Source organism: Polypterus senegalus, chromosome 5 (genome assembly GCF_016835505.1).
Source record: "Polypterus senegalus isolate Bchr_013 chromosome 5, ASM1683550v1, whole genome shotgun sequence".
In the NCBI taxonomy this organism is placed as follows: domain Eukaryota; kingdom Metazoa; phylum Chordata; class Cladistia; order Polypteriformes; family Polypteridae; genus Polypterus; species Polypterus senegalus.
This window is the reverse complement of record NC_053158.1, coordinates 38,852,001-38,865,261: the sequence shown is the minus strand read 5'-3', so window position 1 is coordinate 38,865,261 and position 13,261 is coordinate 38,852,001. Positions and strand designations below refer to the sequence as shown.

The 13,261-nt window shown below is 35.9% G+C and overlaps 1 protein-coding gene across 2 annotated transcripts in view; it reads left to right on the top strand.

The window, feature by feature from the left end:
• Positions 1 to 10,729, top strand: part of atp6v1h (ATPase H+ transporting V1 subunit H) — a 99,856-nt gene extending 89,127 nt beyond the window's left edge. For both annotated transcript variants that reach the window (XM_039754507.1, XM_039754508.1), the window contains exon 14: positions 10,340 to 10,729. In XM_039754507.1, coding sequence (XP_039610441.1) covers positions 10,340 to 10,400 — 61 coding nt within the window. In that variant the 3' untranslated portion in view covers positions 10,401 to 10,729. The remainder of the gene's footprint in view (positions 1 to 10,339) is intronic.
• The last annotated feature ends 2,532 nt before the right edge of the window (positions 10,730 to 13,261 follow it).

The window sequence follows — 13,261 nt, the reverse complement described above, 5'->3', positions numbered from 1 at the left end:
AGAACCATAGGTGAAGGGCTTAAGCATTTCACTCTTATAGTGCTCCTGTATAGTATAATTATCTCCTGTACCGTCATCAGTCCACACCTTGAACCTGTCCCAGTCATTCAATACATAAGACACAATGTTCCTCCGGATATCAAGAGTGAGCCTGATATGGCTGTGCAATATGTAACAAAGAGAATGGAAAAGGCAGGTGCCATCTCTGGGCATGGAAACCACTCGGTAAGTGACAGTTCTTTGATCGATGGTGATCACCTCGATAGACATGTTAATAGGGGTATGGTTGGAATGATAAAGGAAATGGGTACCTGAACAATGTAAAGGAAGTCTAAAATACCTACACAATAACTATAATCGTAATAAACGAAAAATAAAACAGCGGAGAAGCCGTGGATTAAATAAAAAGGCTGTAGTTATCAGCAGGGAGACGTGAATCCCATGGCGAAGCAAGGAAGGGAATGTAGAGACCGTAGCGACGGACGGCCTTATATAGGCAGGCAGCCAACAACGTGGTAGGCGTTGGGATGGGAGACCCAACGCCGCCTCACACGGTGACCAAGCTGCAAGCTATGGACGTATATATGTACGTAAGTAGGATTCAGTTAGCGCTGGGAGCCCACATACCAAATTTCTTGAAGATGGGCCCATAAGTAACAAAGACCGTTGGAAAGTTCAATATGGCGGCCAACAGTGGCATCATACCACCGAAGTACGTACATCAGTTTTGGTTAGCGCAGGGAAGCCGCCTACCAAATTTCGTGAAGATGGGGCCATAAATAAAGTTTAACATGGCGGACGTTGTCGACCGTTATGACTGTTACGTGTAGAATTGCTTAACTTTTATAAGTAAGCTGCAAGGAATAAGCCTGCCAAATTTCAGCCTTCTACCTACACGGAAGTTGGAGAATTAGTGATGAGTCAGTCAGTGAGGGCTTTGCCCTTTATTAGTAGGTAGGTAGGTAGATACTTTATCAATCCCAAAGGGATTAGTATAGATTACCGAATATATAAAATCAGCGTCGGAATATATAACCTCATTCCTGAATATATAAATTTAAAGTCAGACTATATTGATATTGATTGAAACTACTCAGGCAAATTTTTAGTAATCTCAATGAGTTCCTAATACAAAGTAATGAACTAAGTTAACAAAAACATCTTCAGGAAAATATTTAAAAAAAAAAAAAAACCCTCTGTTCAGTTAATTCATTCAAAATGATATATGTGCCCAGCATTTTGAACACTATACTTATTTATTCTTTTTGTATGGGTGCATTTCTGGACGAACCTTACAAGCCCGATCGACTCTGAGTGGCTTCTGTCGAAGTTTACCTTTTACTAGCACGAGTGAAATGACAAGCACGGAAATTTTATATTTTTGGGACTGACTTTATATATTCAAAAATGAGTTTATATATTCTGACGCTGACTTTATATATGCTGACGCTGACTTTATATATTCAGGAATTACTTTATATATTCAAGTTTTGACTTTATATATTAAGGAATAACTTTATATATTCCAAAAACCATTGTAATTGCCTGTTTGGCACTCCATAGCCACTGTATAATAGATATATAAAAAAAACAGCTAAGGGGATAGATACAGTAATCCCTCCTCGATTGCGGGGGTTGTGTTCCAGAACCCCCCGCAAAAGGTGAAAATCCGTGAAGTAAAAACCGTACGTTTATATTGTTATTTTTATATTGTCACGCTTGGGTCACAGATTTGCACAGAAACACAGGAGGTTGTAGAGATAGGGACTTTAAAACACTGCAAACAAACATATATCTCTTTTTCAAAAGTTTAAACTGTGCTCCATGGCAAGACAGAGATGACAGCTCCGTCTCACAATTAAAAGAATGCAAACATATGTTCCTTTTCGAAGGAGTGCACGTCAGAAGCAGAGAATGTCAGAGAGAGAGACAGAGAGAGAAAAGCAAACAATCAAAAATCAATAGGTGCTTTTAAGTATGCGAAGCACCGGCCTGGCAAAGCAGCTGCAAGGAAGGGAGCAATGTAAAGGCAGTCTTTCAGCATTTTTAAGAGGAGCATCCGTCCGTATCCTCTAGGCCAGTGTGCGAACAGCCCCTCTGCTTACACCCCCTCCGTCAGGAGCAGAGAATGTCAGAGAGAGTGAGTGAGTGAGACAGAGGAAAGCAAACAATTAAAAATCAATATGTGCTGTTAGAGCTTTTAAGTATGCAAAGCACCGCACGGGAAGTATATCATTGAGGAGTTTTATTTAATACGTAATACATGCTCTGATTGGGTAGCTTCTCGGCCATCTGCCAGTAGCGTCCCTTGTATGAAATCAACTGGGCAAACCATCTGAGGAAGCATGTACCAGAAATTAAAAGACCCATTGTCCGCATAAATCCGCAAACCAGCGAAAAATCCGTGATATACAGTATATTTAGATATGCTTACATATAAAATCCGCAATGGAGTGAAGCCGCGAAAGTCGAAGCGTGATAGAGCGAGGGATCACTGTATATAGATAGGAAGGAAAGGCACTATATGATAGGCAGACAGGGAAGCTGCTACTGTATATAATAATAAAAATACTGATATTACTATATACAGTAGATAGACAGGGAGTTCAGGAAGGCAGAGCGGCGAATGTTAAAAAGAAAAAAAATAACATTTTCTCCTCAGCAGGGAATCGAACTCGGGTCTCTAAGGCACGGCAATCCTACTGTGCTCTGAGTCAGCAAATCTTACTGGTACGCCACGGAAGCTGTTGTATCATTCTTGAACCTTTTGTGAAAGTGTTCATTTGATCTTTGGTCTTCAGGCTGCACACATTTTATAGTCTATGCCTACATTTTGTAACATTTATTACTAAAATATGAAAAGGTTTCTGTTTTAACAATGTGTTTACACAGATTACTGTAGAAATGGAACACAGAATTACGTTTTTGTACAAATATTTGAAAGTTAATGCAGTTTTAGTTCTTTTTAGTAATTTTATAGTCTTTGAATATTTAAAATTTAAGAGTTGTCATAAGAGGCATTATATAAAGGAATGACAATGTTACCTACATATATTTGATGATTAGAGCCACAATTTATAATAGTGGAAGTTATTTTGAAATCCTGTAACTAGTGAATCAAGGAAAACATGGAGAAAAAGTCAAAAGAAAATAGTACTGAATTAATACTTGCTGAATGGGAAGGGGGCAGGAGCTGGTTGAGTTGATTAAAGTTGTATATGAGCTTGGAAAATGTTTGGGCTATATTTAAAGTATCAGTAAAGCTGAGATATCAGAAAGTCTTTAATACAATTCTCAATTTCTTAAACTTTTCCTCTCCACCATGAGTGATCATTGCTCTAAAAGCATCAGTCTGAATGAGTGAATCAGAGTGAATTTGCCAATATCAATTTATCTTCTCTGGTCAAGTTTTTAATTTATTACTGTGTCGATGGGGAGCTAGAATTTTGACAGGGTCATTAGATCGGGGTGCCCAACTCCAGTCCTGGAGGGCTACAGTGGCTGCAGGTTTTCATTCCAGCCCTTTTCTTAATTAGTGATCTGTTTTTGCTGCAAATTAACTTCTTTTAAATTAATTTGAATTGACTTGGTTTTTAAGAAATGTTTCCCTGAATTTCTTCATCGTTCCTCTGAATTGATTCATTTCTTTCCTTAAATGGCACCCAAACAGAAGTGAAATGTGAAGTGAGTGAGCCAACAGAAGACCAACTAAGTCAGGGCCTCAAACTCCAACCAATTTCACTCCAACCAGTTGCTTAATGAGGTGCTGGTTCTTGTTGTTAATTAAACCCATTCTTTAATTCCATGGCTTGTTGCTGCTCTCATTGTACAATAGCAGACATTTCCGAAATTGTGGATTTTCTCTTTTCTAAGAGCAGATGAGCATTCCTGAGACCTTCTCCTTTCTTTATTTTCAGATATTGTATGATGGTTACAGTTTGCTGGTCCTGTTTTGGCTAATTTTGTATGTCATTATTGTTTGGCTGCTAATTAAGAAAAACAATCGAGGGGTCGGAGTCTTCAAGAGCAAGTCAAATAAAATGAATTCAAAAGAAGTTACATAGCAGCAAAAACAGGTCACTAATTAAGAAAAGGGTTAGAATGAAAACTTGCAGCCACTGTGGCCCTCCAGGACTGGAGTTGGGCACCCCTGCATTAAATAATGCTTTACCAGCACACTAAGAGTAGTATGTGAAATCATAAAGTACAATCTTGAAGCATTTGGAAGTTTTCTTACAATGCAGATAATAATTAAGTAGAGAGAGAGTCTAATCAAGACATTAGATCATCTAAAGAAGCTCACCATACTCTTTGATTTAGAACAACTTCAACTTCTTTTTACCTAAAGTGTTCCATTGCAGTTTGATAATTTAGTTTGTCATAGTTTCTGTCCCATGTGCAGTCTTCTACAGTCATAATAAATAATGTTCTACAATATGTGGTACAGTATATGTTCTCACTGATAATGCAGTTTTCATTAATGTAAAGAATACCATAGGAATATAATACAGTTTCCATCATTTTAAAGAACACCTTAAGAAAGTAAGAGTTCTAATCCTTAGAGTTTGGTTTGTTCTGTGCCAGTTGTGACTGAATCAAATTATCTTTTAAAATTTAAAAAGAATGTGTATTTGTTAGTGCTCTTTTTTTATTTGATTTTTTTATTTATTTCTTTTTGGAGTGTTGTATGACTATAATGGCAAATGTATCAGAGAATTTTGGTACCTTCCTGTGGTAATAATTATTTATCGTGGTAATAATTATTTATCCTTGTAACAAATCTGTTCTTTCTGGTCAATTCTTAATATTGTATACTTTTGTGCTTGGATGCCCATATTAGTATGTAAGTGCTGAAGGAAGCATGGGCCTCTATGAGTAAAGGAAAGGATCCTAGGCTTGATGGAGTTATGCCAGACCCTACATCAGCCATTTGGGACTAACTTACTCTTTGTTTTAAATACTGAATATTTCCTCACACTATGCAAACTGGCGATTATCACACTCTTGTTAAAATAAAGCAAATCTTCCACTACAAGGCCACAGCACAACATCAGATGCAAGGTAGTGGTCAAATGAATAACATTTAGCTCAAAGGAAAGACTTGATTGTAAGAAACAAACCATGGCAATTACAAGAGGTGCGTGTGTTCAAGGCTGGGGTACACAAATCCCAGTGTAACTGCAAAAAAGCGATGTGAAATACAGTATCAGGTGTTGAAAGAAGTACACATAAAGTGCTTGGAGCTACTGTTATAGACAAAATGCAACATTAATTTGCAAACGGGAGTAAGAGAAAGAGAAGAAGAGCATCACCACAGTAGTGTAATGCTTAAACCAGAAAAAGCCCAAGATTAAGTTTATATATAGATATACAGCGGCATGCAAACATTTGGGCACCCTTTCTTAAAATGTCTGTAAATGAGCAGAAGTGTTTTATGAAAAAATGTTATGTGATGGAGAAAAATGGTTTTCAGTGTCCCAGGAATGGGATGACTTGTCATATCTGTTTGTAAATTGGGGAACTCTAAAAGCACCTTTCTTCTCTTCAATATCAACATGTACACAACCATACCGAGTGCTAGTCTTCCCCATAAAATGGGAAAAAACTCTATTCATCACACAAAAACACCACCCCCCCCCTTCCTGAAAACTGTTAACTTGTCACCAGACACCAGACCTGTCAAAATCATTCTAGAACCCACAACTTTTACAAATAGCAGTGTTTTCTGAAACTGATTTATTATTTTGACATGTGTACATTTGTATAGAGAACAATGATAGCTCGACCAGGTACAGATATTAATAAGGATTTCACAAGTCAGGTCCTTTATATTATCTCATCCTTTGGAAAACCTTGCGCTCCAAGAAACTACAGTATAAAATTAAAAAGGAGCAGAATCCTGTTTGATCAAGGATTATGAGTCAATATAGGTCCTTTTCCAGTTAGAGAAAGATTTAATAAAGGCCTCTCCAACCCTTTTTTTAATGCAACACTGGTTGCATTCATTGGTAATAGAAAGAATTTCAAATAATCTACTTTAACCAATGGTAAAAGTGTCCCTACAGTTCTCAATTTCTGTGTCATCAGCAAGAGAAATATCTGAATTACAAACACTAGTGAATGACACACCTTTTTCTCAACTTTTTAAAAATGTGTGCAGGGAAAATCCTAAATTTCTTGCTAAAGTCATAATGCATTTTTATCTTTCGCCATTCTTTTCCTCCTACTTTTCCATTGTACACTTCTTCTAAAAAAGTAAATACTTCTTAGATGTAAAAGGGTACTGGTATACTATATTGGCTGGGCTAACCATACTGATTTGGAAAATGTTTGATCTTAGAGACACTAGGGAACCTTGAGATACACTATAGAAAACTATATACACTATAGTTTAAACATGGACTTGTAAGTACATAAAATGTTCTCTGAACTAGAAAGGCTGTGTCTGCAAAGGAAGGCAGAAGAACACTCATACCAGAAAAGCTTTGCAATACACAGTTAACTTTAAAATAACACGCTGGCATAAGGCAGTAATAGTGTAACTTTTTCTGCCTCCTTCTAAATATGTGCTGAGCAAGATATAGTCTCACTTTGGGAAGGCAGTCCTATCTGTGTTAACAAGCTAGATGTTCGCTCCTCTCAGAAATACTCTGGTGTTCTATGAGGTACAGTCCAAGCTGTTAAGAAACACGGAATAACTAGCCTCTAAAAAAACAAAACTGAGTTTCTTTAAACTTGAATAAACATTTAATCATTACACCACTCTCAAGTTAATTCAGCAGCTTATTATCTTCACAATTAGATAAACCTATCTTTTCATGATTGTACAGTAAAAGTGTATGAAGCTGACAAATAAGGCAATATTTGTGTTTCAGGCTCCTAAATGAATTATGAAAGTGTAGAGAGAGAGAGAGAAATCCACTGCAGGATGGATGGAGTAACCACAAAAATCAGTCAGGCATCTTGAATTACTATGGAAGCAAGTGAAATTAAGGTGAAATAGATAAACAAAAAATATGGTAATTATACATTGATTAGGAATACTAGTGTACCAGTGTCATTTATTTTCTGTTTAACTATTTTTTTTGTTTTTGCTGAAGTTGAATAACATTTGTAAGAGAGACAGTAAGTTGTACTAATACTATGATTTTAGACCTAGCACGAGTGAGTATATGCTTGAGTATAGCCCGCAGTGAAATGATGTTCATTTCAATGTTTGATTTAGATGTGGATTTGGCAAATGAGCAAATAAATGATAAGATGTTAGTTTTCTGTGTGATTGGTTATTATGCACACAAGTCATTTTCTTTGTGTTTTTTACTCTGTTAAAAGTTTTCCTTCCTCTAATCTATTTTACATACCCACTTATCCAGCACAGGGTGCCAGTTCATGGACAAACACACGTAAACACACACTAGGTCCATTTTAGCAGTGGCAATTCAGCTACCAGGTATGTCTGTTGACCAACAAAAAACGTTGGAAGAACAAGCAGACTCAACATGCAGGCACACCATCCCTGGACTCCTTACTATAAAATATCAGTGCTAATACTGCACCACTGTGCTACCCCTTTTTTCCGTAATTTAAAATGGAAATTGTAACATTTTATCAACTTGACAATTTTTCAGATGTGTGTCAGTAGAAGGGGTTTTTATGCAGCTGTATGCATGTGGCTTCACAGGCCATGGCTTCAGAGTTTTGGCACTTATTCCCTTAGAAAGACCCACAGTACAATTAAAGACCTCTGCCATCCCACACAATCATTTTTTTCACTCCTCCTTCACATTAGTACATTCATGGACAGTTTGTCACAGAGTGATGTTTGATGAAGGGAAAAAATAAGTTAAATGATTTTACTATAAGAATGCATAATAACAAAAAGTGAAGGATTCTCTACAAAGCACTGTACATCTCTAATACATGCAAATACATACTGTGCATAATTTCATATATACTATATATTATACATTCTATGTATACTTTTTATTTGATTTTATATATGTATTTATTATATTATGTTTATTGAGTTTTTCTCAACTGTTCTGAGGAGACATGCAAATAAGAATTTCATTGTACTAGGTACAGAGCTTATAGATTACTATAGATATTACAGCCTCCTTGTGTGCCTTCTTAAAATATTAACATGTTTACTTTCAACCTGTCTAAATCCTGCACACAAAGGAAAATACACTGGATATTGATTACTTTATTAGAAATCTGAAGTCTGCTATTTTTCAGATATTAATTTATAAAGCAGTAGCTCATTATATTTCATCCTTTATTATTATTATTAAGCCCTCAGACTGTTCTTTTTCTTTGTTAATTGCAGTGAAATGGAACACTGTGACTCTACTAATGCACTGTTGAAACATAAAGTGCTTCAATATTTAGTGTTTTTTAAGATTATGTATGATGTTTTCAACCACCCATTTTAACTTTGTACAGTTATAAAAGTAACATTAAAACCTCATTTAGCTTTGACTTTCTGTTTATGTAGCTTTCTAGTTCTATTGGTGTATATAAATCAAGTGGTTTGTTAGTTAAGATAATAGTATATTTATGCATTAAAAATCCCCAGCTGCCTACATCATTTGGCATTTATTATAAAAATTCTATTTATACTTAAATAAGTTTAATCTGCATTATTTTTGTTTGCTTTTGTTTTGCATTTAAAATATACTGATTATGTCGGTGCCATAATTTTTCAATCATTGTACTTTTTTTTAAGTTAACATGCATTCTGTTCAGTCTGTAAAATGCCTTTTTCAAGTAATAATGCAGATTTTCTGAACAAGATGTGGTTCTTTATTTTTATAGAGCATACATTATTTGCAAAATCACCAGTATAAGCAGTTAATCAATTTTTTCTTTTGTAATGTTGGATTTTAGCCATGACAAAGTGTTTTAAATATTATTATTCAAGTTGATTTGTTACCATGACTAGACATAAATGAATAATTACTCCACCATAGTAATTCTTGCAGCACTTGTGCAAATTGAAATGTGGCTCCTGGTAATCCAAGCAAATTGTATCTATATCTACACTTGAACTCCAAGGAGAATATCCTCTAACATGTCAAAACAGTCTTTGTACATAAAGAAGACAAGTTAGATCTGTCACTTGAGCATAAGGATTTATTTTAAGGTTGAGAAAATTCAGACAGGGGGTCTCAGGCTAAACCCCCTCTCACTGGGACAGTCGTGCTGCATTAATTCAGTATGCAAACTGTGAACTCATCTGAGCTGTTATTACAGTAGATGTACTTATTAGCAGATACTGGATCAAAGTTTATGGAGGTTACCAGGTTACAGAAATACGTAGTTTCACATTCAGGATGCATTTTGAAGTGCTGTTCCATTAACTTGCATTTTCTGTTTACATATTTGGACCTCGACTCCTGTGGTTTAATGATTCAGCTATGTAATAAGGAAGATCAAAATAATAAAAAATGTAATTATTCTGCTCAATATTTCCACACTGAAATATGGTTTATGTACACCCTTATACGCAAACCATATTTCAGTGTGTTAATATTGAGCATCCTTGTTTAAGGTTTTTATTATATATCTGTATTTTAAGCCGTGTAGAGTGTACAACAGTGCTTTGAGGCTGTAAATAAATTCATACTCTCTGACAACATGTTTAGACTTACACAGGGTACAATTGCTTTCACTTTTTAGAATGTTTTTGATGTTAACCTTCTTGTGTTGCTTTACTAGCAGAGCAGAGAGGCTAGAAGAGCCAGGAGACATGAGACAAAGGACAGAGGCAGGGAAGCTCTATATAAAATAAATGTTTATTTTTGAAACCGTTTATTTATACAAATACTGTAATGTCAAAAGTACAAACTAATATCTAGATAGTGACAACAGAAATCCATATAGTAGTTACTACTATAAGTTAGATATATGCCAAATAAAGTATGATATTTTTTTCTTCCTCATATTATATATTGTACTCACTAGGTCATTGATTATCATGACCTGTAAAACTTTATTTTTCTATAATAACTAAATTTGTATGTTTTCAAACTTAATTACGCCAGATGCGCATGCTATGAATATTCTAGTTTTTGAATATAATCACGGAAAATTTCAGTAGATTATTTTGATCTTATATTCAAGTTTCATCTTGGTACCCTAATCTACATGTAATTCAAGAAGCCTATATAGCTAATGTCTGGAAACAGAAAAGTATGGTTATATAAAGAGCTTAAATTCAGAAATGTTGTGATGAAATAGTTTTTACTAGCACTGAAACAAGTATATACTACATACAAGCATATTCTGCTGTTATATATATGGCTCCTGATAATTTTTTGTTTCTTTATCTTTGCAGGGAATATCTTGGAAAGCAGCTACAGTCAGAACAACCTCCAGCCGTTGCTGCCAGAAGTTAACTTCATCCCTGTTTCTTGTTAAAAATGTAATTGCCTTTGAAATAAATTAACAATGTCTAAATATTATATAACAGGATGATTTATTCCCATTGCTTTTTTCCTGAAATGATGTGCATGTTATTTGGACCTCATGTTGATCAGTGACAGCTTTATCTGTTGTTCGCTAGGCATTAAATGATTGTTTCACCAAATCAGAGCTTATTAAGAACTAGTCCAGTCACAGTGTTGAAATCTAACAGTTTATTACCTAAGCCATGTGCGTGTTGAAGTGAAATGTTTGTGTCATTGCACTATTTATTCCCAGAATATTAAAAATATTTATGAATTAATGGTACAGTCTTTTTTGTTTTTCATTAAAAGAAATTACATTTTATTAGGCACAGACAACTCCTTCTAGAAGAACATGTTGTTACTCTTGTAGAAAAGTTGAAAAATAATTCAGAATTTATATAAAGAAATTAGTAAGTATCTAGAACTATGCTCTGACATTGTTAGAGCTGAGCTTATTAGCTAATGACGGACTGTTAGTTGCCTCCATCACAGTTCACTTGCTTTTATTCAGCATACTTTCTAAAATTTGAATAGTATAAGAATTTATTAAATGTTTGAACCAGTGGTTTCCAAGTTCAGTCCTGTGGCTGCAGGTTTTTATTCAAGCCAAATTCACACACAAACATATGCTACTTGGTCTAGAGCAGCCTGAAGAGCAAAAATTTAAGTTTTTGATACAGAAAGTAAGGAAATTATTAATTTTTAAAAGTGTTGACTCAAAAGTATTTAAATATTTGTACAAGTAATTATTTTTGCTTAGATTATTTAATTCAATAAGGAGTTGCACAAGCATCTTCTTCAATAGTTTAGGCGAGTCTGACTCTTTGTGATCTTATGGACTTTAGCAGGTCATGCATCTCTGTCAGCTACTACTTTTTTAAGTTGTTGTATGTTCATATTTGTGGCCTCATGAATGCTGTTCAACTGTCTTAAACTCTGCTGCCTCTTTCTCCTTTTACCCAGCATCAAGGTATTTTCCAGTGAGACTTCTTTTCTCATTATGTGGCCAAAATATTGAAGCTTTAGTTTCAGGATGAGTCCTTCCAAGGAACAATCTGGTGTATTTAGTTAGGTATTGACTGATTAGACGTTTTTGCAGTCCAGGAAACTCTCAACAATGTACTCCAACACCACAATTCAAAGGCATCGACTTTTCTGCGCATAGCCTTGTTTATGGTCCAGATATCGCAGCAGTATATTACTATGGGGAAAGACCAAAGCCTTAACTATCCTAATCTTTGTTTGTAAAGTGATGTCTCTACTCCTTGTTAGCTTCTGAAAATTTGTCATTGCTTTCCTTTCAAGAAGCAAACATCTTTTAATTTCTTGTTTGCAGTCACCATCTGCAGAAATGTTTGATCCCAGGAAGGTAAACTCTGATACTACCTTAACTTCTTCCCCATCTATTTGCAAAGGTTTCATCAAAAGCATTCAAGTATGTATACATGCATTTAAGCATACAAGATATTTGTCCGTTTTCTCGTCTGTTAATGTTGTGCACCTGTCCAGGATTACAGCCTTCATTCCTTGAAAAGCAGGATGTGCCATTAATGCTAGTGTTTCTTTAATGAACAGACAAGTGAAAATTGCAGAATAGGAATTGCTTGCCTTTACCATGCAGTGTTGTTTTCAACAATGTCTGCACTGTTGATCATCAGCATTTAGGTACAAGAAAAGGAGGTTTTAGGGTTTTAATTGATTAAAGGTGAAATAAAAAGAAAATGACAAAAGAAATAAAGGCATTTAAGGCTATGGCAAATGATGCAAATATCTGAGTTTCTTAGAAATATTTGTAGTCCAGGTTGGTAAACAAAGAACACTGCAATATTCATGAAGCTGTCTGGGATGAAAACCTGCAGCCATGTGACTACTGGCTGTATCTGTAGAAGAAGACAGTGTGACAAATAGGGGGCGCTGTCGTCCCCTTGAACCCTCAGATCAAACGCCAGACACCAGGTAAAAGTCCAATAATTATTTTTATTTAGACTATACAGTGCACAAAGCACCCTCCACTCCACTATACTCATTAACACAATCAATAATAAATCAATAATCAATTCTCCACTCTCCCAGACGTGTTGTCACCCTGCCACCCGACTCAGCTCGTCTGTCTGTAATTTCCCAGAGTCTTTTATATTCTTTGACCCAGAAGTGTTTCTGTCCCTCAGTCCTTGTGAGCTTGTAACACTTCTGGGTCGGATGAAAACTCCTTTTCTTTTGTCAGCCCGGAAGCACTTTATTTCTTCCATCCTCGTGACATGGAAGTACTTCCGGGATGTATGGAAAACAAACGTCTCTGCACCTCCCTGCAGCGTCCCCTGGCAGCCCTGATGTTATCCAGCAGGGCTGTGTATTAAAACTCCATAGTCCATGATGCCCTGCTGGAATTCGGGGCATCTCCATGTTGCAGGGAGGGCTCCATCTGGCGGCTTGGGTGTCTTGGCTGGGATAAACTGCCAGCCATAGTCCACAACAGTCATGTCTTTCCTTACTGCAAAACTATCCGGTTTCTTGGCAGCGGCATCCTGAGAGCACATTTTTGGTGCCAAAAACATCAGCAAGAATAAGTAAGGTCCTTGTAAAATCACCATACTGTGGCATGCAGAAGTTTTCAGTCCCCTTGAAAATCATCAACAATAAGTTTTTCTTTTGGTTAAATTTCTGTAGAAAATGGTGAGAAGTCCAGCAAAATGACACCTTTTATTGGCTAACTAAAAAGATTACAATGTGCAAGCTTTCGAGGCAACTCAGGTCCCTTCTTCTTGATTACATCTTGCCTGAAGAACGGGCCTGAGTTGCCTCGAAAGCTT